At 54.4% G+C, this 26357-nt stretch overlaps 1 protein-coding gene across 3 annotated transcripts in view; it reads right to left on the minus strand.

Annotated features, from left to right (window-relative positions):
- The window catches only part of PEBP4 (phosphatidylethanolamine binding protein 4), a 70337-nt gene that overhangs the window by 16229 nt on the left and 27751 nt on the right, over positions 1–26357 (minus strand). For 2 of the 3 annotated variants that reach the window (XM_061472393.1, XM_061472395.1), the window contains exons 5-6: positions 19397–19495; positions 18569–19130 (exon numbers count right to left, since the gene is read on the minus strand). In XM_061472393.1, the coding sequence (XP_061328377.1) occupies positions 18801–19130; positions 19397–19495 (429 nt within the window). In that variant the 3' untranslated portion in view covers positions 18569–18800. Of the gene's footprint in view, positions 1–18568; positions 19131–19396; positions 19496–26357 lie in introns of those variants that run through there. The other variant, XM_061472394.1, reaches the window with a different exon arrangement.

Genomic DNA, 26357 nt, shown 5'->3' on the forward strand with positions numbered 1-26357 from the left:
GTTTTGAGAGGAGAAGCTCTCACACACACACACGCCAGCCTCAGCAATTAACTTAATAGGTTTCTTACAGAATGCCCCGTGAGTGATGCTCAACATATTCAAGTGTTGACAAGACGGTGCTGAACCCGACGCCTACACAGCGGGCAAAGCAGGCACGGAGCGCAGACACACCTTCATTGTCTGAAACTGGTAGTAAAACTCCAAACCCGCCCTTGTGTAATGGGGAGAGGAGCAGATGGGGCTGCGTAACCCTTCCCTCTCCAGTGCCTGCGCTGGGGATGCTGCGAGGTGGTGATAGGGGCATCCCCAAGGGATCTCTCAGGGAGCCACTGCAGAGGTGTCCACTCAGGATACACGCTTCCAGATCCATTCAGGGTATGTTATGGAGGGGTTGGAGCCCACCAGGACCACCAGCAACCTTTTACTCATCTATAATTGTAGTATTGACCCCCTGGGAATACTACACTGGAATCACTTCTGTGATTCCAGAAGAGGTGAATGTGGAATTGTCCTCTGGATTTGCTCCAGGTCAATATTTAGGCCACTAATACACAAAAGGGCTGAGCATCCCTTGGCACTGCTGGATGGTCCTCGCCTGCATTTGCCCAATTCCCAGAGGAGGCATTCCTTTCTCCTTTTCCTTAGGAAAGTCCTATAAAGGGCAGGATGTGGGCTAAATCTGTGCTTGATGCCACGGGTGGCCTCATTCACCAAGGAAAGCCAAACCGTGTCAATGCAGCACCCAACACCAAATACCCTCCTGAAGAGCCAACAGCACCCACGGTCACCCTATAAAAAGAGGGAAAAAAACCATCTCTGGAAGAGGGATCCATGGGGAAACCTGTTTGGATGGAGATGTTTTGTAACAGGCAGCAGAGATCCATCTCCCCTGACTTGGGGTGGGATCTTGAGTCAGGAAAATTGCTTAAGAAAGGGTGGTCGTTCCTACAGGTTTCTCCAGGTTGGGAAATGTTCTCCCAGTGGCTGGGACCCGCATGGAGCAATCTCCAGGGCTGTCATCATCATGTTGATGAGCTCCCAAACCCGTCAGGCTCACTCGGTGTCCCTGCTGCCTGCTCCGTGCTGCCTGGGTCTCTCCCTTTCCCTATAGACCGGGCTGGCTCGGGGGGAAAGTCCTTCATCGGATGCTGGTGGTGGTTCATGAGCACCCACCGGGGCAGGGAATGGGCTCATCCCAAACTGTCACATTTCAGCCAGTTTAGGGGATGGGAGAGCTGGCCTGGAGCCGGGATGCTGTGTTTGGATGGCTCCTTCCCTGCCTCCCCTGCACACTGCAACCTCAGGGCCCTGCAGGGATGCAGGAGCCGCCATTATTCCCACTTTGAAGAGATGCGAAAGGCATTCCAAGGATTTCGATCAACCGAGTTAAAGCTCCAGAACCTGGGACACAGCTATTTTAGGAGCACACCCAAAGAGCACGGATGCTGCAGCCGATGCTGCTCACTACCTGGACTGCAGAGAGCCCAATTCACGGGGCTCTGGAGCACGGGAATTAGGGATTTAGCTGGGAGTGAGCTCTGCATTGTCAGGGAATTAAAGGTTTACCTGCGTGTTGCAGACAGAGGCTTAAAGGTTTTACAAAGACATTAGATTTACAGCTCTCCCCAGTGTCGACACCACTGGGTTTACCCCGCCAGGGAGGATTTTGACCAGGTTGGGATGGTTCCCACATGAAACACGTGCCGGTGGGAACGGTGATGGAAGCTGGTGCCCAGGCTTTGCCCATGGCCACGTGGCAGCCAAAATCAACACAAACCCTGCAAAGAGCCTGCCCAGAGATGGAGCCAAGTGTGACCAAACGCCAACATGAGCCTTGCCCTGCCATGCAGGGTGAAGCCGTAGGCTTAGTGTTCACTGCACGAGGAGTCTTTGCATTAGGGTCTCTTTTCTGTCTCCACAAAGCACAGTGGTACCCAGGAAGGCTTGTGGGAGCTGGAGCATCCCTTCCACCAGTGATGGGTACCTGGGGGCTTCCCTTGGTCCTTAAAGCACGTAACTGAGGTGAGACCCTGAGAGCTGCAGAGCAGCAAAGGCAGCAAATCCTGCACATCCAGAGCATCTTCCCAAGAGCTTTAAAGGGTGAAAGTCTATCACAACGCAAGGAGAACGTGTCCCAAAGACCCTGCAGAGCTGGAGCTAAGCTGGCTGCGAGCTGCCCCGCTATCATCTGCCCATCAGGTGTTGCACATCAGCAATCACAGCCTGCGTGGTGCAAACAGCCTGCAAGCAGAGGTGCAGGGGCTGTGCAATGCCCAGCCCGGGGCTACCCGGCTCACCCACACACTGGGAATGGGAGCTCTCGCTTGCAGCCGGGTGCGAGGATGAGCCCTGATGGCAGGAGGATAAAGCTGCCCTTGCGCAAGGCTCGGGGTTGCGTGGAGGATGCGGCGGGAGCAGACTTGCTCTGGCCCTGGGCTGCCTGCAGCACGGCCTGGATAGAGCCAGGGACCTGGGATGGATCCGGTCACAGAATCATGGGATGGTTTGTGTTGGAAGGGAGCTTAAAGCTCATCCAGCAGCTCCATGTCCCTCCTGTCCTGGGTCCCTGATATGCCCATGGATACTGGGACTTGCAGCGCTGAGCACAGCAGAGCCAGCACAGAGGGCTCCGAGGTATCCCATCCCCTGCTCCATCCCTCATGCTCATGGTCCTCTCCCCACCCTGGTCCCTATGACCGGCTGCTCCCTTCCCACTCCTTTGGTACAGAGAGGTGCAAAATAGGTTGTTGTTCACGAGGGCACTGGTGATTATTAATAATAACTCAGCTCCTTCGTGCTCCAGTTTCCCCAGTGCGCTGGCACCGAGCCACTGGGGCCCAGTGATTTACTGCAACTTAATTATTCCCGCATTTCATCACCTCTTGTTTTTGATGTCTGTGTCTCTGTCAGGGCCTCACCTTCGTGACTAAGAGAACCAGGGAAACAAACTGGTGGAAAAGGGAGAGAAAGGGGGAAAAACCCCAAGCTGGAGGGTGTGGAGCTGCTGCTCCACGGCCAGGCAAGGGAGGGAGGCTTGGGAAGTGTCCCATGGGATGCTCGGTGCATCCCACCATGGCACAAGCCCCATGGAGACCCTGGCCATGGAGTGCAGGAGACTCTCACCACAGCTCCCATGGTTTCAAGCCTTGGCTGTTGCTCCCAGCAGCAATGGTCCATGTCTGCCGCTTGGCAAAGCGAAAGGACAGCGTTGGACCTAGCCTGCCCCTTAAACACCTCCATGGGGAGCAAGCGGCTGCCCCGGCCACAGGAAGTGTTGGATTTGCTGGATTTGGCTTGTGAGCAAAGGGGGCTGCCAGATGGAGGCCGGTAATCGGATTCCCGAGGCTCCTGGCCCTCCATTCCCATGGAGACCGGGTTGGAGGAATCACGAGCAGAGCCAGGAGCATCTCCTGGGATGGTGCCTTGCACCCACCCTGCATCCAGTGAGGGTGGTCAGGGGGACACAACAGGGATGCAGGGATGCTCATGGGGAACAAGCTGCCCTGGGAAAGCCCGTGGACAGTGTGGGAGCATCCTGCAGGCATGAGGCTGGATGAGGATTGACGACGCACGGCGGGGCCGGTGCTGACCCCAGTCTGCTGGATCAACCTGAGATAAAGCCGGGGCAGGCAGGGTGAGGTGGCTGCCATCATCTGCCAGACCCTTTACCTGGACTGGCAGGGGAGAACCTCTGCCTTATATCCAACCTAAATCTCCTCTGTTTATCAACAGCACAAGCACACCGATGGGGCTTCACACGGGTAAAGCCACTGTGCTAAACTCAACTCCATTTGATACAGCAATACTTGCTTTTCCTATAGTATTTCCCATCCATTCATTCCCAAGCATGTTAGGGAAGTGGGTGGGTGTCAGGAACCACATTTTATAGGTGCAGAAGCACTCGTTCAGCGTGTTCAGTCACTAAACTGGTGTCAGTGCTGGATTAAAGCACCTTCCCGCACTGGCAGGTGCCTGGTCCCAGCCCTGCGGCACTGCCATGCCCGTGTCCTGATGGGAATACCCTGAACCGTGGGAGGTTGGAGAACCCCTACTCTGTCCAGCTGAGCAGCTTGGCCATGAAGTTGGTGCTTCCAGAAAGTACCACAGCATCCACAAATGCTCCCAAAGGGAGTGGCAACGTGGGACTTAAGAGCCAAGGGGAATTCAGCTGCGTGGCCCTGTCTGCTTGGAAGGGCACCTGTGGGATGCTGGATGGCATACAGGACAGAGACAGGGCTGGGGTGTAGCACTGGGATGCAGGGCCAGGATAGAAGGCTGGGATGCAGGGCCAAGGTGCAGGGTTGGGGTGTAGGTTGCGATGTAGTGCTGGAATGCAGGGCTGGGATGCATGCAGGGATGCAGGGCTGGCATATATGCTGGGGTGTAGGGCTGGGATGTGGGCTGGGATGTGGGCTGGGGTGCAGGGCTGGGTGGCGGGCTGGGATGCAGAGCTGGGATGCAGAGGTGGGGTGTGTGCTGGGGTGCAGACTGGAAGGCAGGCTGGGATGTGTGCTGGGGTGCAGGCTGGGATGCAGAGGTGGGATGTGTGCTGGGTGCAGGCTGGGATGTGTGCTGGGATACAGAGGTGGGATGCGTGCTGGGTGCAGGCTGGGATATGTGCTGGGGTGCAGACTGGGATGTGTGCTGGGATGCAGAGGTGGGATGTGTGCTGGGGTGCAGGCTGGGATGTGTGCTGGGATGCAGAGGTAGGATGTGTGCTGGGGTGCAGGCTGGGATGTGTGCTGGGATGCAGAGGTAGGATGTGTGCTGGGGTGCAGGCTGGGATGTGTGCTGGGGTGCAGGCTGGGATGTGTGCTGGGGTGCAGGCTGGGATGTGTGCTGGGATGCAGAGGTGGGATGTGTGCTGGGATGCAGAGGTAGGATGTGTGCTGGGGTGCAGAGGTAGGATGTGTGCTGGGATGCAGGCTGGGATGTGTGCTGGGATGCAGAGGTAGGATGTGTGCTGGGGTGCAGAGGTAGGATGTGTGCTGGGGTGCAGGCTGGGATGTGTGCTGGGGTGCAGACTGGGATGTGTGCTGGGGTGCAGGCTGGGATGCTCACACTCTGGGGTCAGCAGGGCAGCTCAGCAGGTGCTCATCCAGAGCAGCGGATGCTCCATGGAGCAGCGGGGCTGCGGCAGCAGCTCCCTGCAGAGCCGCAGGGTCAGCGTTCCCTGGAGGGCGCCCAGCAGCAGGGAAACCCAGGCTCCACTCCAGGCCACACAGAGCTCCGCGAAGCGCCAGCAACCGGGGGAGCGGGGGCTGAGGGAGCCGGGAATTTTCCTTGCAGGGGGAGGGAAAAAGAAAGAACCCCCTCTTTCCAGTATTTCCCTGCGTGTCTTTGGCCTGGTGCAGCCCTTCTGCTCACTGCTCTGTTTATACATGATAGACAACTAATTAACATCCAAGCCTCTTGAAAGGTCTTTTCAGAGGTAATGTACTGACAGAGGATGTCAGTAAGGAGCAGTGATTTGTCTAAGCAGTGATCACATTGTTTCAGACTGAATGAGGTGAATATTAAACTGCTTTAAATGCACTCTTCATAAAGCACTAATTACATACTCCCGGGGGAGTACGGGCAAGGAATACTAAACAGCAGAAAAGTCAACAGAGTGCTTTTTATAGTATGTTGCTGGGTTCTGTGTTTTTCTGTCTTTCTTTCTCTTGTGCGCTCTCGCGCGCTCCCTCTCTCTCTCTCCCCTTTACAGTAAAATCACAGCACGCTGAAGAATACACATTTATAGCACAATGGTTCACATCTAATTATATGGCAATCATTAGTTTTAACCTGGGTGTATTATATTTTCTTTGATATATTGTGCCCCCCGGCATCTCTTCGGATACAAGACTTCCAATGGCATTTTCTCCCCTCCCTTGGAAAAAAAAGGTGGGTTTTTTTTTTTTCCCCATCATTAGCATTTGCTGATAATTTTCTTTCTTCCCCCTACAACCCCCAAACAAAAATTATAAATTGTCAGGAATAAAAGGGGCAAGGAGGGGAGGAGGAGAAATCCGGGTTATCCAAATCCGAACCTGCTCCCTCCCTCCTGGAATCGGGCACTTTATTATTACCAAGGTAACTCCACCGGGTTTTTTAAAGAGGAAAGGAACTACAGAATGGGCCATTAATGAATTCCTGCAGATGCTGCTGCACTCCTGGTCTGGCTCGGCCCAACACCCTCGTGGGGTGAACAACCACTCCATGTATTATGTATTCCTTATAGCACAACATGGAGTGAGAGAGATTGAAGTAGCCACGAACCAAATCCTCCCTGCACAGAAAACCTCGAGATCCTCTTATCCAATGAGATGGGAAACAAAAAGGAACATGTGGCAGAGCTCAGTGTCCTCGAGGAACCTGCTGCTTCCTCCTGGGCAGCAAAGTGAGAGCACCAGGAGGAGACGATGGGAGCAGGACGATGGGACCAATGGCCCCTCAAACGCATAGGGTATGGCTCAAACGCACAAGGTCTGGCTCATATTAGTGGAATGGATTCCATAATCATGGGATATGGCTCAAATGCACAGCGTAGGATTCATATTCAATTTCATAAGGTAGGATTTGAATGTATAGGTTTTGGTTAGGCACACAGGGTAAGGCTCAAATGTATAGGTTGCGGCTCAAACACACAACGTATGGCCCAAATGCATAGGGTAGGATCCAGAAACATGGGATATGGCCCAAATGCATAGGGTAGGATCCAGAAATATAGCATATGGCCCAAAAGCATAAGGTTTGGGTCCAAGGCACAAGGGATGGCTCAAACACATAAATTGTGGCTCAGACACATAGGGTACGGCTCAAATACATAGGGTAGGATTCTTACACGTAGGGTACAGCTCAAATGCATGGAGTAGGCTCAGATGCATAGAGTACAGCTCAAATACATAGGGTATGGCTCAACGACTCAGGGTACAGCTCAAACATCAAAGGGCGCAAATGATGGCTCCAAGACACGTGGCACAGCTCAAATGCATAGGGTCTGGCTCAAACACACCTGTACAGCTCAGACAAGAGGGTATGGGTCAAGCACACTGTCATGGCTCAGTTATAGCGCAATCCATACCCAGCGTGTCATGGGGAGCATTCCTGTGGCCACGCAGCTCCTCCTGCCCATCACCCCTTTGCCACCGGCATTCCCATCCCATTCCCCACAGCACCAGTCCCACCTTCAAGGACACAGCACCGGCCCTGCCCGAGCTGAACCCAGCACACGAGGCCTGGGATGCTCTGGCTGTGCCCAAAGCATTCCGCTCCCAGGATCAGCCATCACTTCCTAGAGCACATGGTGCCCACAAGCTCTGGCCGGGAGCCTCGTGCAAGCCGAGCCCGGAGCTGGCTGGGACCATGCTCTGCCTTCCTTCGAGGTGCAGGCTTCCTCGGGAAGGAAGAGGCATGCAGCCTTTAGATGCTTTTTTTTCCTCCTTTAAAGAACATGAAAGAATCTGATAATTACTTCTATCTACCACCCAACTGTACTAATTACCAACCTATTTCTTCACAGTATGACAGACACAGGCTCTCCAAAACACATAGAGATAAATTAGCACTAATTGGTTTTCCTCTGGCTGTTTGAATTAGTATTTAAAGCTCCAATTACAAAGCAGAATAATTACTATTAATGTCCTGTCGCAGTACAAAAGGCAGATATCTCGCGAGCGGGTCCAGGTGTATTATTACACTGATTACGGAATATTTAACCTGGCTCCTTAAGACAAAGACATGTGGAAACTTCATAAAAAAGAAGGAAAAAAAGGCAAGAAAGGGAAAGAAATCCGCAGATGGTGGCAGGTCCCTGCAGGAGATGGGGGGGGGGGGGGGCTTTGAAACCTGGGATGAGAGAGGTACGAGGAGGAGGAAGGGAGAAAGAGCAAAAATGGAAGGGACGGGGGAATGAGGAAAGAGCGAATCTGTGCAAACCCAAATGAAGGCATTGGGGGATGAGGGGATACAAATGGTGCCCTTGCTGGCAGAGCCCAGCAGCACTAAAGGCATTACTCCAGCTCACAGGGGGTCAGGACCTGCTGTTGCCCTTCTCCTCTTCTTCCTCCTCCTCTGCGGGCACTAGGGGCTCTGCATCCCTTGGGATGAGCCCTTTTGCTGGGAGCTGAGCCTGGCTGCCCTCTCCCCAGCTCCCAGGGATGCTCTGGAGCTGGTGCACACCCTGGGATGAAGGAAGGGCTCTTGCAGACCCCTGGGAAGAAATGGGAAGAGGAAGGGCAGGCAGCTGCCAACATCCCTGGTGCCAGCCCGGTGATCCCTGTGAACATCCCAAAGTCAGGGTGGTCAAGCAGGCACATCCCAAAATGGGACTGCGATCCCGTGTGAGCTGATGGCTTCAGCCATCCCTAAAATATCTGAACTGGGAGATTCCTCTGGGATGAGTTATCAGCATCCACAGCCACAAGGGAGAGCCCAGCACCCCAACCCAACTGCTTCCCACTGGGATGGGGACATCTTGCAGGCAGGGATTCAGCTCCTGCATCCCCATCAGCACAGCAGCAGCACTCAACACTGCTTGGTGACATTCTCACACCGGCCAGGACAGCATGGAGAAGGGAAGGCGAAGTATTTTGGGGAGTGGACATGGTGGATATTCCCACCTGGAAGGCTCCAAGGCTTGCAAATGGGGGGCTGGCACCCCCAGCTGCCAGCCGGCACCCCCAGCGGGCACCCTGCCCTCCCAGAGCATTGGGCAATGCTGCACCCAGCCTTTCATCACTTGGGTACCGGCACGGCAGGATGCAGGCACACAGACCGGCAGTGCCCTCTGGTGCTCCTGGTCCCCTGCCACCAGCCTGGGACCACGGCGGGGTCCCCACTGGCACCCTGGCATCTACACCCGGGCTGGTCCAGCGGGGGCTGTGCCTCCTCAATGAGCATCACTGGGACAGGCGCTTCCCAGGCAGCCTCCCACAGCCTCCCTATCCCTGAGAGGACATCCCAGGAAGTTGGGGGCAGCTTCAAGAGGGGAACATCCTCCTGTGGTCGGGGATGGGGGGAGCCTGTGGGTGTGTTGGGAAGGGGGGAGGACAGGGAGGGATTTCTTTTTAAGAGATCAGGTGGGTGGTGTGCGGGGATGCCAGCTGGCGATGGGCTATATTTCTACTGACAAGGCTTTACCCTGTAGGTGTGAGGAATTCCAATTAAATATTCAGCCTATTTGTCTGTGTGTGGGAGAGGGTTTGCTGTGCAGGAGGAAAGCCTCACATTCAGCTCAGTAGCTAACCATTAAGAGAGAAATTAGCTCAGTTCATCAAGGGAAGCCAGCGGAGGGTTTTCCTCACTCTCCTACCTTGTTCCGGCCCTCGTTCACAAACAGCAGGGAATAAACCCATCTCATTTTGCAGGGGAGAAGCGAGCCGGTTGGCTGTGCCCATCCGGAGAGGCAGGAGCACGTCCCGAGCTGGGAAAGCTTTTCTTTCCCAATGCCAATGGGATGTGATCCCAGCTCAGCTCCCCCCGTCGCTTCCCCAGGGGCTGCGCAGCGCGGTCGATGCAGCGGGAGAGGGGTCGGAGGGGTGCGGGCGCTGCAGCTTTAATTGCTCTCGCATTTACCTGCCATCTCCTTTCCGAGTCATTTGCGATGCACTAATTAATCACCAGGAACTAAAAGCCCTCGCTTGGGGATGATCTTTTTAAGCCTGTTGGGAGAGCTGATGCTCAATCGACAAAGGGCCCTTTTGCTGGGTTAGGGGCAGACGGGATCGATGGGGCTCCAACGATTGCCTCTGCCCACACATGTGTTTGGGGTCGGGTACAAGGAGCCCCGGCATCGCTGCAAATCCCATGGGAATGCACTCGTGCCACACCTGGTGGAGAGACTGGGGTGAAAAAATGGCATTTTGGTACAAAGGATGCTCCTCTGTGCAACAGCGGAGTGAGGGCGGGATGGGCTGGATCCTGCGATGGCCACAGCACCAATCCAGGGGGATGTGGGGGACAACTGTGTCCAACTGTATAAAAACAAGCAGCCCCCATCGAGCTGATTTCACCATTTTCTGGAACTTGACGCGTTTTTGCCCTTTTGAAACAAGTTTCCATCTCAGAACACCCAAATTTTAAATAGAACCCGAAGCGACAAGAATAAGCAAACAAAATAAGACGAGTTTTTCATGCAACCACAAATGATATCCTGCTTCCCTCCTGCACGGCGCCTTTGGGGAAAAGAAGCTGTTCCTGACGGGAATGAAGCCGTAATTTCCCTCTCCTGAGGGAAGGCAAACCTCCTGGCTCCCCCCCCAGCGATGGGCAGTCTTGGGCACTCAGCTCCTGGTACCCACTCACTGCATTTGAAGGCATCTGAAAGTTGAGCTCAAGCACCTTTTAGAGCATGGGAGCAAAAAGCCTTGGCTGGATCCTATGGGCTGCTCCTGCCACGCTGAGCTTTCCTATCCCATCACCACAAAGATGCAGGGATGAGTTTTGCTATGCTCTCCCCACACATAGGATGCAGGGATGTGCTTTTCTCCCCCCTCCCCATACACAGGATACAGGAGCCTCACGGGGTTTCTCAACCGCTACCAAATCTTTGGCTGTGCTGCCACCTTTATGGGGCAGAAACCACCTTTTTGGGGCTCCATCAAGGAGCAGACCGCCCAGGCCAGCCCCTGCACCCGCTCCACCCGGACCGCCGGCAGCATCGCGAGGTTTGGCACTGGGATTACAACCTATCGTGCTCTGTATTTTGGCTTCCCCTTTCTTTTCCACTCAGGAGCCAGAGGCTCCATAGCAACCCGCAGCTCCCGGGGCCTGACTTGAGAGCTTTGATGGCACTGTCACTTCGTTTAAGGCTACACCCGGGTAGGTGTGAGGAACTCCACTTCAGCATTCAGCTGGCTTGCCTGTGTGGGGGGACAGGCTCTGCTGTGGAGGAGGGAAGCCTCGGCGCGAGCGGTGACTAATCGCTCAGACACCGCTTGTCTGTGGCACCAGGGGAGGGCAGGGAGAGGGTTTTCCTTCACCGTGCAGCTGCCTCTGCATTCCCTTTTCGGGAGATATTGCAGCTCCCCGCCGGGCTCCGGGGCTCCCGAGCGGAAGCTGGAAAGTTCCCAAGCATCTTCCCGGCGTGGCTGGGGCTCCACTGAGATGCTGCTGCCGATCCCGGCAGGGCTTTGCTGCTTCTCCTCACGCAGCCCCAGGGCCACGTTTTCAGAGGGAAACTGATTTCTGGGGGTGTAAGGTCCCTTGTGCATCCCCTTGCCACAGAGGCGCAGTTGGTGCCTCCAGTGTGCACATGCCCTTTGGATGCGCATCCCTAAGTGTGGATGAGCATCCCTCAGTTTGGATGAGCATCCCTCAGTGTGGATGAGCATCCCTCAGTTTGGATGAGCATCCCTCAGTGTGGATGAGCATCCCTCAGTTTGGATGAGCATCCCTCAGTGTGGATGAGCATCCCTGAGTTTGGATGAGCATCCCTCAGTGTGGATGAGCACCCCTCAGTTTGGATGAGCATCCCTCAGTTTGGATGAGCATCCCTCAGTGTGGATGAGCATCCCTCAGTTTGGATGAGCATCCCTCAGTGTGGATGAGCATCCCTCAGTTTGGATGAGCATCCCTGAGTTTGGATGAGCATCCCTCAGTGTGGATGAGCATCCCTGAGTTTGGATGAGCATCCCTCAGTGTGGATGAGCATCCCTCAGTTTGGATGAGCATCCCTCAGTTTGGATGAGCACCCCTCAGTTTGGATGAGCATCCCTCAGTTTGGATGAGCACCCCTCAGTTTGGATGAGCATCCCTCAGTTTGGATGAGCATCCCTCAGTGTGGATGAGCATCCCTCGGTGTGGATGAGCATCCCTGAGTTTGGATGAGCATCCCTCAGTGTGGATGAGCATCCCTCAGTTTGGATGAGCAGCATTAAATTTAGATGCCAAGCCCCAAATGGAGTATGTGGCCCTTGCCTGAGCTCCCATGGGAAGCAGAGCAGAGGATCCCACCCTCAGCTACGAGCCCAGCCCCTGCTGACAAGAGCATCACTACGAGCCCTACTGTGAAGTTTGTGGCATCACTTCCTGCATCCTCCTGTTCCCTATGGAGACAGCCCAGCCCCACACTCCCATTCGGCTGACGGTGATGTGGGGCACACATCCCCAAGAGCACCCCAAAACTGGCTGGAACAAGGACATTTTTCCTGGTGCAACACTGGCTGCGGCACCAACTCCCTGGGGGCCGAGGGTGATGCAGAGGTGGGGATGCAGGTGCCTGCTCCCAGCCTGGTAACGATGCCCCATTCCAAGAGGGGCACCAAGGACGGGGACCAGCCTTGCTCAGCATCGGCATGAGCACGGCACGGAGCAGCCCAGCACCGCGGCATCGCCCCCGCTCCCAAAGGAGGCGAGATGGGGGCCGGCAGCCGCCCCCTGCCACCACCGTGGGCAGCGGCAGGATGTGCTGTCCCTCCCCTGCACTTCCCAGCGAGCACTTTACATAACTTGTGCTGCTTAGTCACAGCTTCGAGCCGGGGCTGCGTTTTTTGGTTTTTTTCTTTTCCTTTTTTTTTTTTTAATCCTTTTTTTTTTTTTTTTTTGGGAGCGATTTTCTCAGCCGCATCAGAGCGCGAGTCATTTCGGCAAGGGAAGTCCCTTCCTTTCTTCCGTTCCCTTGGTAACTGCACAAATTTGCCTTTCAAATGATTCATGACCGGGGTGCTGTAGGAGTTCCCTCCTCCAACACAACTCGCTCCCACACAGCCACACATGCCCGATTAATCACTGATGAACGGTCTCTTCCGCAAGGTAGACCTGGCGAGCGCACGGAGCCGACGCTCTCCTCCGGCCGTTCCCCGGATGCTCGCGGGGGATACGGACAAGAGGGATCCCATCCGCGGCTCGTTCCACAGATCATACATGAAATATCCCCGGGGCGGCCGGGATACCGCAGCAACGGGAGCGAAGTGTTCTCCTGGGGTCAGCGGTGAAGTCAAAGCCCGGCTCCGGCTGATGGGGAGGGGTGAAACTGCCCCAGACTCCTCATTGCACCAGCACAACTTTGCTCTTGATCTAATTCTTATTTCCCCCTTCAACCACCTTAGATTAACAAGCAGGGAGCTGAGCTGCAGAGCTGGAGGGACAGAGCAGCAGGAAAGAGCCAGAAAAGTCATTCTGGGGACCTGTGATGAGCGAGAGGCAACGAGGCAGAGCATCAGCCGTGCCATGATGCACCTCAGCACACTGGTACCTGCTCCGTGGCTTGGGATGGAGCCAGGAGCATCTCAGCTGGAAAACAGAATTAATCTACCAAATATCCCCTTCCGGTTTGGGTGTGTTTTATCTGATTTCTTCTCTCCTCATTAAGAGCAGCTAATTAACAAACCATCGTTTAACTAAACAGCAGCGAGCGTGTTTGTAACCTCTGCGTTATTGAATTGTGACAAATTATTAGCCTTTGCATGTTAAATGAAATAGAAGCATCAAGGGAAAAACCTTAATTCCCATCTGTGAGATGAAGGCAGAGGGACCGATTCATGGGGCAGCTCCCACTGAGTGCAACATCCCAAAGAACTCCCAAACCAAATGGGTTTCTGGGTGCTGAATGCTTCAGCACTGCAGCTTCGCCCTGAATCCATCTGCATGCAATGGAAAGGGGAAAAAAGCCAAAAGCATCCATGGGATGGGGCTGGGCTGGGCTGGGTGGAAAAGCCGTGAGCAGCTCACTGCAGGCAGTCCCTGCTTACAGGAACCTTTCTGCAGCCATTCCAAACACAGAATCATGGAACCCTGGAATGGTTTGTGTTGGAAGGGACCTTAAAGCTCATCCCGTTCTGCCACGAGCAGGGACATCTTCCGCTAGAGCAGCTTGCTCCAAGCCCCTGTGTCCAACCTGGCCTTGAGCACTCCCAGGGATGGGGCAGCCACAGCTGCTCTGCCCCTGGACGTGTTCAAGGCCAGGATGGATGGAGCTTTCCTCCCCCTTCCAAACAGGCTGCAGCAAGCAAAGGTGTGCTCAGTGAGCCCCATCCCCACTGCCATTCCCCAAGGCACAGCAGAGCCATTGTACATCCCCCCATGTGCTTTCAGCGCTCGCAGCATCCCAGGGGGAGCTGCTTAGTGGCAGCTTTTCAGGGGGATCAGGAGTGTAATTACCTGGGAGCATTAATTACAAGGCAGGCGAACACGAATGCGAGCAGCAGCTCTGCAAGAGCCCAGAGCAGCTCACATGGGCGAGCAAGATGGGATTTTCAGGGATGCAGCGCTGGGATTAACCCCCTTGCACGCTGCAGGTTTGCAGGGTGAGTTTCTCTCATGCAAGAGCACAGGAAGGGATTCACCATCCCGGGACTGATGGACCCCAGCAGCAAAGGGAAGCACAAGGACCAAGGACAGGCAGCGGGGCAGGCCCCAGGAGTCATGCCATTGCTCCAAGAGTGGAAAAGGAAACACAAGGAGGGGGTTTCAGTGCAGTGAAGAGGCTGAAGCACAGCGGCCAACTCGGCCTTGTGCAAACAGAGGTGTTTATGCAAAGCCACACTCTTGTGCAAGCAGATGTGTTGGTGCAACCAATGCACTTGTGCAAAGAGACTTTCATCACCTCCTGCTCGCCCTGGGCCTGGGGTGGTTTTGCAGCATGCAGTCACTCCCTGATCCTGCTGCTGTTGCCTGAAGACCATGTTTAAAGGCAATACGAGCACTTTGCTCTCTAAAGCACATCTGTGATTTCTGTACATCGCTTGTGAACCCTTATCTTAAAACAATTAGCCAAAGAGACCTCTTCATGTGATATTTGCTGAGAGCCTGATACTAACAGCAATTAAACCCCATCTGTTTGCCGAGCATGAATAATAGCAGGTGACACTCAACTTGGGATACTGCTCACGGAAAACCTGTCCAACACAAAACTCATCAGGGACACACGGGCACAAGGGCTGGCACCAGGGCCTGGCAAAGGCAGCAGTGCCAAGGCTCCCACCACTGCCGGGGTGAGGTGTTCTGGGGGGACATGGCCTTGCCATGTGCCTCTGGAGGACCACAGCAGCTTGAAGAGCAAAGAAAACTACACTCAAGCAGCAGCCTCTTCTGCTTCTTCAGTTTCTCCTTGATAAAGGCTTCATTAACCGGCAGCAACAGAAACTCTCACCAGGGAACAGACTATTCCAAGGATCCAAGTCATCAATTAAACCAATGTTTCTCTCTGTTCTTTCCCTTTCAAACCCTCGGTTCAACCACCAAACAGCAGAGTTGAGAGAGCAGCGTGGAGGAGCAACACCCCAGCACTATTACATCTGCCCTGGATGCAGGGCAGCAGATCCCACTGGATTGCTGATCCTGTGGTGCCAACAGGCCAGCCAGTGACCCAGGGACATGGGGACCGCGGATGCTGGACGGGAAACCTGCCCCGGTGCTCCAGGGTCCCCCAAATGAGGATCCCTCCTGCCCGCAGGATACCCAAAGCTGCTTCTCTTCCCCACTGGCATCGATTCACCCACTAAAAAGCATCCCCTGCCCCACACGAGTTCTCTCCTCACTGCCAGAGCTGGTGCTGCGGGGATGCTGAATGCTCCTGGATCACAAGTGCTCTGCCAAAGCCCCCCCAGCGCAGCCGTAGGAGCAGATGACGGTAGCCAGCAATTATCAGCTGCTCTCTGTTATTTTTACTAAATCCAAGCACACTGCAGACACTTGACTCCCAAACCATGCGCTGCACAAACACACTACGAGGGGGGGAAAGTTAGCTCTGGAGCACCGGTGTCCCCTTGGGACGGGGCCAGGGATGCGCACTGGGGCCAAGTGCCTGGGAGAGCAGCCGGCCTCCCGGAGCCCCCTCCCCAGGCTCTAATCGTGCAAAAAGCCTCTAACTTTTAAGGTTAATAAAGCCCTTGTTTGCTTAAGATAGCACCTGTTTCTATGGTGACACTTGCAACCCGGAGCCTGTTTATCAGCCGGCGAGGAGAGACGCTGACAAATGCAACCACAGGAGCAGGCGAAGATGCTGGTGCTGCCGGGACCTTTGGAGCCGAGCAGGGATGCTCTGGGCCCCCAGCACCCACCTGCACAGGTCCAGCACCCAAGGGAAACCCACCGTGCTCTGCAAAGCCATGGGAGCAAGAGCAGTGCACGCACTGCGGGGGGAGATGTTCAGTGCCATGGTGATGGGGTGGGAATAGCTCTACTACAACCATACCCGACACACTTGGAATCATGGAATGGTTTGGGTTGAAGGGACCTTAAAGCTCACCCAGTTCCAACCCCTGCCACGGGCAGGGACCCCTTCCACTGGAGCAGCTTGCTCCAAGCCCCTGTGTCCAGCCTGGCCTTGAGCGCTGCCAGGGATGGGGCAGCCACAGCTTCTCTGGGCACCCTGTGCCAGCGCCTCAGCACCCTCACAGGGAAGAGCTTCTGCCTCAGAGCTCATCTCAGTCTCCCCTCTGGCAGGTTAAAGCCATTCCCCTTGGCCTGTCCCTACAGGCCCTTGTCCCAAGCCCCTCTCCAGGTTTCCTGCAGCCCCTTCAGGCACCGGAGCTGCTCTGAGGTCTCCCCTTACGGAGCCTTCTCTTCTCCAGGCTGAACCAGCACCAGTCTCCCCATCCCGCGGTGCCTGGTCCCGCTCAGCTCCAGCCTGGCGCCGGGTTCCTCCCGGCTGGCAGAACTGGTTTCCATAACGACTTTCTGTTACAAACATATTTTGATAAAAATAAAGTTAAAGCAGCGAGGCTTTAGTGGAGTACAAATTCGCTGCTCTCCCTCCCCCTTCCTCCTCCCCGAGGAGGGGGAATAAAGACGGAAAGCTTTCCATTTGAAGGGCAGTATTTTCTCCCTTCTTTTCTCTTTCCCCCGCTGAATACAAAATGGAAAGCCTTGTTTACTGGATTGCTCTGTAAACTGGTTCCGACTCTGCCTGGTTACCTGATGCTCTACAGTATATACAGGATAATGTGATAAATTCATTTCCAATTCACTGCATTATCCTTTGAATATTTTAATGACTCATTGAATGGAGTAAAAAAAAAAAGAGAAGTAAAAAAAATAAAAAAGCTATTTCAAATGAACAATTATGCTGCATTAGAGTAAAGGCTGATTATATTTAAACACTGCTTGCATGGATAACGGGACATATCGACCTCCGCCTATAAGAGCTAATTTGGCTCTTATCTCTAAATAATTTTACACTGCAAATTACCATGAAAACCTAAAGGGCTTTAAAAACATTCATCAAAAGATATTATTCCACTTTGTAGCAACATTTTTATTTAAATTATTTTGAATGGGAGTGAAAGCATCTCCTGCGTTTGACAATCGGAGCAGCGGCGGGTAAGGAACTGCGAGCGGCACCCCTGGGATGGGGATGCTCCATCCCCCAAAACCCACCTGGGCAAGCAAATTGAGAGCCCAAACCTAACCCTGGGGACGTGCCCACATACTGCAGCACCTAGAATGGGGTTTAGGGCTGCTTCCCTCCAACCTGGGGGACGCCAAAGCCTGGGTGATGCTGGGGTGATGGGATGCTTTCACAGCCCCCAGCCATCACGCCGGCTGCCCCGTCCCTCCTGGAGAAAGGCACTTGCAAGCCCTTCTCTGCACCAAAGCAACAGAAGGTGTCATGTAAAGCCTACACGGTTATTTTAGAGCCAGTGTGCAAATAAGCCTGTCAGCTGAAGCTCCTCGGAGCCAAGACTTCCATATACCCCCCAACGATCTGCATTTCAACGAGACACCATGTGTCTGAGCCCAGGGAGCCGACGGCATCGCGGAAGAGATTTGGGAATGATCCGGGGGGAGGATGCTGGGACCCCCCTCTCTGCGTCCCGGACAGTGAGGACCGAGCACAGGGCTGGGGCAAGGTGGCTCTGTCCTGGTGCCCTGCGAGGGTGATGCTGGGATTGGGGGTCTCTTGGGGTGCAAAGGAGATTTATATGCATATATGTGTGCGGATACGTGAGAGAGATATATATACACACTATATGTGGGATATATATATCATTATCTATATTTTTATATACCATCTCTATATTTAATATACAATATATGGTAGAAGCATAGAATATCTCAAGTTGGAAGGGACCCATAAGAATCATCAAGTCCAACCCCTGCTTACATATATATCTCTATATCATGATAGGAAATGTTAGGGAATTGTTGGGGTTGGGGTCAGCCCCGGACCTGCCAGAGACAAGGCACCTGGAGGTGGGAAAATCCTCCTCCTTCCCCCAAACCCCCTTTTTCCCTCTTGTGCATGACCCAGCAAGGAGCTTTCCTACCTTTTATACTTCAAACTCAACCACCCAGATGCCAGGGGAGAAAAAAAACCCTTCCATTAGCACCGGAGAACCGGTTTGAATCCCTCATTTCCCTTCTTCAATGATCTTATACTCAACTGAAAAGCAAAGAAACCCATAAGAACTGGCCATAGCGACTGCCTCGCAAGGACCTGTGTACAGAAAGGAAACCAAGAGCTTGGGCTTCTTTGCATTGAGTAAATATTAGAATTAATGAGAGACTTTCAGGACCCTGCTGTTAGCAATGCAGAAGGTTCCTGTGAAGGATTTAAGGGATAAACCCCCCCAGACCCTGTACACAAATCTCTGCAATTCTTCCCGATGCTTTATGTTTTTCAGCCAATTATGAACTGCATGGGAAGTATTAATATCCAATTTTAATTTGCTGAATATTGCCATTAACAATACAAAGCCTAATGAAGGTATCCGTACAAAAAGCCCTTAGCAGTAATTTTGGAGAATAATAGAGGAGAATGACGAGATATTTCTTGTTAAATGCACGCTGCAAATTAATTGATACCTTAATTAGACTTTAGTACTAAGATTATTCGCTAGACTGATACAGGGCTCGAACACCTCATCTCTTCAATGCTAAAAGCAAGCAGCCAAGGAACAAACTGAGCTTCCAAAAGCTTTCGGGAAGCCAAGCAGTGAGATCCTGTCTGTCTGGCCCCCAGACACCGGGATGTTAGAACCGGGATGCAGCAGGAATTCAGCCCAAACCCATTTCCCCCCTCTTCGCTTCCCCGGCTTGGAAATGCTTTTCTCACCCCCCAGAAAGGGGAAATCTGGCACCACGTTCACCAAAACTGCTTTTCTCCACCCCAAAACCAAAGCGGCGCAAGAGGTGGTTGAAACGCCGGTGTCTGCAGAGCAAAGCGGTGGTGGGGAGCTTTCAAAGCAGTGTTTTTTCAGCATTTCCTTAGAAGAGGAAGAAGAAGGAGGGAACAAACCCAAGCAGCAATATTTTTGGACCAGTTTTGCTCTATATAGCCTGAGGAAGCACTCCCCTACCTACACGCCGAGCACCATTTACATTTCTCATCCTTTGGGATCTCACCAAGATGCCTCCGTGCCGACAGAGCACGCATCCCATGGGAAACCAACCGCACACAACGCACCCCAGAGCTTGGGAATGCCCCGAGCTGCTGGGACCCCAACACATGGACCCGGCGGGGGGCACTCACTGGGATGTCGGTGACCAACCAGTGCCTCCAGAAGCGGCTCCTGGGGTTGGCTCGGCTGGGAACGTCGGGGTCCACCAGCATCAGCACGTACTTCTTGCTCTGCAAGAGAGGAGAGAGCTGTGAGCATGGGATGTGGTACTGGGAGCACGCACCCTGGGAGCAAGGCCCCTTCCAACGTAAACCACTCCATGAGGCTACGGTCAGAAGGCGAGCGATGAACGTGCACCAGGGGAACAAACACAAGGCTCACAAACCCATTCAAGATGATCAAAACCTCTTCAAACAGAGGAAGACCAGGGCAGGTTTCTGCTACCTCCAAATAAAAGGCACCAAAGAGGACTTCATCCCCTGCCATCCATCCTCTAACCGCATCCTACAGAGGCGCAGGGCAGTGATGCACCACAGCACAGGGGATTTCTGCCGAGGGCTGTGATCCCTGGAGAGGGGAATGGGGTATTTTTAGGGTTCAAATGCAGCTCCAGCCCTGGGATGGTGGCTGGGGACAGCCTGGACACCCCAGTCCCCATGGGGTTGGTTGCAAGGAGTTAAGCTCTACCTAACAAACCCCAACCTAGTCAGAAGATGCTCCAGGGGGGCTGCAAGAAAGCAAAGCCACTGCCTCATCATGCACCCAGGTACCTCTCTGGGCAATGGCAACTGGGCAAAGGGAGTGGGACACCCAGATGATGCTGGTTAAGACCCCAAAGCCCACGCCAGGTCCCCACTGAGGGTGTCCAGCCCCCAAAGGTGCCACCAGTGCTATGAGACAAGGTGGATATTTCAGTCCCTTGAGGATGGAGCTGGGTTTGAAGTGACCTCTGGAGGCTGTGGATAGAAAACCTGCTGATCTCAAAGGATTTGGCAGGACCCCAGGCACCAGCTTATCCTGCAAGCACCCAGATTAAGGGCTCTATATCCTAATAAAACCTCCAGGTGCATCTGTCAGCTCGCCAGCGGTGCCATGCACCGCTCCAGCCGGCCCGAGGCTGAGGTTTCATAAAGGGCTGGAGGATTTAGCCGTGCAATTCCCACTGAAATTAGCCGGGGCTCTGTGCCTAAACCCCCCTGTCCCTTGTGACACCAGGCAGGGATTTTCACAGCGAGACTGGTGAAAGGGGCTGAGACAACCCCATTGCCTCGTTTCCCAAGCCCTGGTTGAGCAAATGGGGCTCAATGAGCTCCACACCCCCTGTAGCCCCTTCTCTGTGCAGCCCGGCGGTGCCGGGCATGGCGCAGCCCCTCCTGCAGCCCCCACCTCCGCGCCACGCACCGGTTTAACCAGAAAACCAGGATTTCAACCCATTTAGCAAAGGGTTCGCAGCAGCCACCGAGAAAATCCCAACCTCACGCTAGCGCCCTGCCTGGGAGCACAGCCAGCAGGGAGCTGCTGCCCTGCTGCACCGATTCCCGCCTGGATCAGCACTTCATCCCTTCCAGCGCTCAAAGGCAGGCTGGATGGGGCTTGGAACACCCTGCTCTAGTGGAAGGTGCCCCTGGCCGTGGCAGGGGTTGGAGCTTTAAGGTCCCTTCCATCCCAAACCATTCCATGATTGCCACTTCAGGGGGGTGATGCGCACAGATGCGCTCATGGAAAAGGGGTTGTGAGGATGCCACTGCATGAGGACCTCGGAGCAGAGCTGCCCCCTCCCTCCCCGCGCTCCTCCCAGCTGCATCCCTGCGAGCATCCCGGATAAAACCCATCATTATTCCTTGCCGGCGCTTAATGGGAAGGAGGAGGAGGAGGAAGGGAGGGGGGGAAGCAGCCCAAACCAACCCCAAATCCCCGCGCTGGAAGTGTGAAGGAATTTGAGCTCTAACTTTGGGGAGGGTGCGGAGCCGAGCGCGGCGCTTCTGAAGCTCTCGTCTCTGCTCGGGAGCCCAGCTGGTGGGAACAGAACGTGTAGTCATGGGACTGTCATCGTGTGCTGTCCAGGTTAACATGTAGCATTTCTATTACTATTAACAGACTTTCTGCTCCTCACTCCATCTGTTCTTGGAAATAATTGCAGTTGTACAGACCATGCCTTCGCTCCAGGCAGGCTCTGGGGAGAGGGTAGTGCTTTCATGCACGAAAAAGAGGGGAAAAAGGGAAAAAAAAAGGGGGGGGGAAAGAAGTGTTAAAAAATAACAGCAAACACGAGAATAGAGTGCAAGGGAAGTTAACAGCAGGCTCACAATGCGGGACAGATTGTGGCCTAGAAAGGTGCTGGCGAGGCCAGACCCCCACAGGGATGGGAGCTGGGGTCAGTGCCCCCACGCCGGGCTAGGACCAAGGGATTTTCCTCTCTCATCACCTGCAGGCCACCCTAAGAGCCACAATCCTTCCCCTTCCACCTAAAGATAGCAAAGCCCTCCACGACCCGAGTTAATCCCCCGGTGCTTAGGTGCTGTCGCATCCCATGGAGCAGCAGAGCTGCACCGATCTCCCCCATCAGCCCCAAATCACCCCCAAACCCAGGCAAACCCTCAGACCCACGTCCCAGATGCAGGTTGGGTGGGTTTGGGCTGGTTTTGCCTTGCAAGCAATGGAGCAGCCGGAGTGCTGGGGGTATTTTAATGCTGAAATCCCTCCTCGACACAGGCTAACAGCATTAGCTGCTGTCAGGGCTCCAACAGGAGCCAGCCTGGAGTGACACGGGAGCTGCTCAGCTTTACAGGCATGAAGCAGCCCCAGGGAGCTTTGGGAAGGAGGAAAGCGGGTTTAGAGCAGAAAATACAGGCAGCATCTTACACTGCAGGGGGAGAGGGAAGGAAAAGCCATTTTGGGTGAAGACAGCTGAAAATGAGGGGTAGCAAAGCACCCCCAACAACTCGTCACCCTTTCCACTCAGTGCATCCCACCAGTGTCACACCGACGGGGTCACCACTGGGCTCACACATAGGTCACCCTTCCATGGGTCCCCCCTTCCAAGGGTCCCCATTCCCTGCTCTCCCAGCCATTCCTCTCACCGGGCCTTTCACAACCAACCTTTAACCATCCCCACGAGCTGCTGCCTTCCCCACGGGGTCAGTGCTGCAGCTGGATCCATTGCTCCCCCCCCAGCTTTGCACCCCACATCGCTGGGCTCAGGCATCCTGCCCTGCTTCAACACCAGAAACGGAGCCAAGGCGGCAGAGCCGGTGGCAGATGACAGCGCGTCGTGTTTTCCCTGCTAATTGTTTCTAGAGGGAAGCAGCCGCGATAGATCCCATTATTCCTGCAGGAAGAAGCAGCTATTCCAATTAGGCACAGGTTTAGGAAGCTAGCTCCGAGCAGGCAGGGACTTTGCAGGAGGCAGGCAGGCAGGAGAGGGATTTGTGCGCTGAGGATGCACACACAGCTCCACAGATCCCTCCGAGCCGGGGCTGCACAGGAATTAAAGACTTATCCAAATGAAAGCAAATAGGGTGTTAAGCGACACACATGTAGAGCAAGTGGTTTCCTTGGAAACCAGCACACATGGAAGCAGCACACATGCACAGCCCCAGCGTTTTCGGCAGCGCCGGGGCAGCCGTGGGGCTGCATCCTACCGGGAATGCCCGCACTTGGCTGTGGATGGAGCCGGGGCAAAGCCCCATCCCGTTGGCATGCCTGCTGCAGGGCATGGAGGAGCTCTGTGTGAAATGCACTTTCTCCTGGTGGTGAAGGGAAGCCGGATGGTGCCCAGCTTTGCCGGTCCCACTCGCCTTAGGAATTCAGTCCCCAAACTAAGGAAAACTGGCAAAGCCCCAGCAAGGCCCCAGCACAGGATAGAAATGGGTTTGGTTGGTTTTGGGAAGTCCATTGGATCCTCCCCAGCTTGTCCATCCCTGTTCTAACTGCTCCTTGCTTCTCCTGCCTGGAGCAAGGGCTGTTACATTGCTCACGGCAACAGCATCCCCTCACCAATGGAATAAGCGAGGTTTCCAGTTGACCTAATGCCATCCACATCCTTTACAGCTCCTGAAGAACGTGCCAAGAGAAGAAGCTGTGGCTGCCCCATCCCTGGCAGTGCTCAAGGCCAGGTTGGACACAGGGGCTTGGAGCAAGCTGCTCCAGTGGAAGGGGTCCCTGCCCATGGCAGGGGTTGGAGCTGGAGGAGCCTTAAGGTCCCTTCCAACCCAAACCATTCCATGAATCTATAAGGTAGGAGCTGCTGTAGAAGCAAACCACAGCATCGACAGATCAAGATGGTATCAGAGCCTGAAGTCCCTCTGCCTCCCCTGGGCCCGAAGCTCTTCATTGCGCTAGGCCATAGCATCTCACTGCAATCAGGGTGACTGATGGCACGAGAAGATACGGACCAAGGTTGGCCAGGCCCTTTGGTGCAGAGATGGGATGTGGCAACGCATCTAAACACACCCAAAGCAGCCTGCTGGAGTGGGGCAGGAGCTCCTGGATGGGCCCAGCATCCTGGGAAGCATCCTCCTGGCTCTCCCGGGTGATGGCTCAAGTGTCCAGCCTGCACCCCTCCAGTGCGAGAGTCAAGGCAGCGCTGCTCCTGCTGCGAGGTGGAAGCGCTGCGAGCACCAGCTGAGAGCTCAGAGTCAATCTGGGCTCTTTTCTTGGCGTGTCCCCAGTACTCAAAAGTTTCTATAACGGGCGCATCGTTTGCAATTCTGCTGCTGACGCTTCGCCAAGGAGAGCTTCTAGCTCCTTCCTCGGTGGCTAACAGCAGGCAGAGAACTGTTTGCAGCCGAGTCCGTTCCTGTGCCGTTGGGAGGCTGCTGCTGAGCACGGCAGGGTTTCACCTGCCTGTTTTAAACCAGCTCCTCGCCGCTTTCACTCCTGTCCCCTCGCAAACAAACAGGTCAGCACTATCAACCCTGCTCCGCAGGACTTGCCCAAGGGGACAAGCAGCACTTCCCGAAGGCTCGACCCAGCTCCATCCCCATCCCTGTACCGCCAAAGGGAACTTCATTGACTTCCCAGCACTCTGCAGCTCTCCCCATCCCTCGGCTCTCCCCCGGGGCTCGCCGCAGCGAAGCCGGCCAAATATTTGTGCAGGCTAATGTTCTAATGAGAAGGGATTAATCCCGGGTCGTTAAAGCAAGCATGTGGCTGCTCCCAGACGAAGGACTTGGAATGCTTTGGAGAATGGTTTGTTTGCTATGAAAGGACAAGTTTGTTTTCTCCCGTAGCAGAATAAACCGGCACCTCGCAACAGAACTGCAACGGGTGCGTCACACACTTCATGCAGTCCAGTGGGGAAGCGGGATAAACCTTTCCCAGGGGTCCATGATGCTGCAAACAGAGGTTTGCAAGAGGTTCTGCGTCACTTTTGGGGAGGGAGAACAGCAACAGGTTCCTTGCTCAGAGACCCCACTGCGGATCACACCCTGGCTTTCCCAAAATTGAGGTCCATCTACATCATCACCATCATGATCACCATCATCATCATCATCACCTGCAAACGAGCACCGCACACCAGGGGACTGGGGTGGCACATTCCAGCCCCACCGCTGCCCATCTTCCAGCCAGATAAACTCAGAAAACAAAAGAGAAACCAGCAAAAAGGGAATGAATGCCACAAATCCCTTCCAAGCTGTTGCTTCATCCCCTTCCCCCCATCCCAGGAGCTATTTATTGCCATTTGGACACACAGTTTCAGGGACAAGCTAATGAGTGCTGTGCTTGTCCCTGGGCTGGGGATGCGGGGCCGGCAGCGCTGCTCCGCACGCAGGGAACAGGGATGGACTCGAGGGAAGTGAGGAGGAGGAGGCGGCGGCGAGCGGCCGCGGTGGCAGAGCTCAGCCTTCCAAGGCAATTACTGTCACACGGGGGGACACATGGATTGGTGACATTTGACATTTCCTACACAATATTTTGATGCAGGATGGCACCTCCGTCACAAATTATTTTCAAATCTTGGCTGGGGTTTTGGGTGGGATTTTTTCCATTTTATTATTTGGGGGGGGGGAGGGAAGGGGAGAAAATTCCCAAGTAAACGCCCAACAGGATGGACAGGGTGGCGTTTGGAAACGGGCAAAGGAAAGGGGTCATCGGTCCCCCACTGAGTGGGCAAAGCAACCAGCAGCACCGAGGGTAAATGCACCCCAAAACCGCCAGGTTTTGCTTTGGGGCATCACGTCTGGAAGAGCTCATGCACCCACACGGCCCTTGGGGACCCTCGAAGGGGTTTGTACCACTTCCTCCCATCCATGCAAGGGGAGGAGCGGCCGTGGCCACTGTCCCGGCTGGGAGCACAAAGGCTGAGCCCATTCCCGGCACAGCAGGGGTTACCAGCACTGGGAATTGCTGAACCCTGCGCTCCCAGACACCTCGGGAAAGCTGAAATGACTTTAAATGCCTAAACATTTTAAAACAAACCCGGCACAATTCCGCTCCCAACTCCTCGCTGCTGCTCCCTCCTCACTCTCTCTCTCCCATTTTTATGGCTTCCAGAGCTGTTTTACGCCTCATTACCTGCACACAGTGAGTGATGTCTGTCGGTCCTAGAGCTGTAAATACCTTAAATCATGCTTCATTAAGAATATCTATGGTGCTATTAAAGAGCTATAATAGACAACGAGTTAACAGATGATTAAATATGAACTCCATTTGTGTCAGTCACCAGCGTGCAGGAAGAGGCTTTAAGTTTTTTAAACTCACTCTCATTATCTGGGGAAGTGGGGCTGCAGCTGGCAGGGATGAAGGGGGATGGAGGGATGCGCACACAGGGATGGAGGGATGCGCACAGGGATGGAGGGATGCACACAGGGATGGAGAGATGCGCACACAGGGATAGAGGGATGCACACACGGGGATAGAGGGATGCTCGCACAGGGATGGAGAGATGCTTGCACTGGGATGGGATGCAGGGATGCTCCTGTATCCAGGATCAGCCAGGAGGGACCAGCTCCTCTGCTTTGTAAGTCCAAGCTGATGATCCTGGCAGCCCTTTACTCAGCTGTTCCCACCCATACAGACAAATAGCACCCAGAGACACATGCAACAGATTGAGCTTTAGGGTCTAGCAGCCAGAGATTGAAAAGAAAACAG

The sequence above is a fragment of the Pezoporus flaviventris genome, unplaced genomic scaffold (genome assembly GCF_033815535.1).
Source record: "Pezoporus flaviventris isolate CSIRO_AGI_PZ_B2104156 unplaced genomic scaffold, CSIRO_AGI_Pfla_v1 ptg000071l, whole genome shotgun sequence".
NCBI classification, from domain to species: Eukaryota; Metazoa; Chordata; class Aves; order Psittaciformes; family Psittacidae; genus Pezoporus; species Pezoporus flaviventris.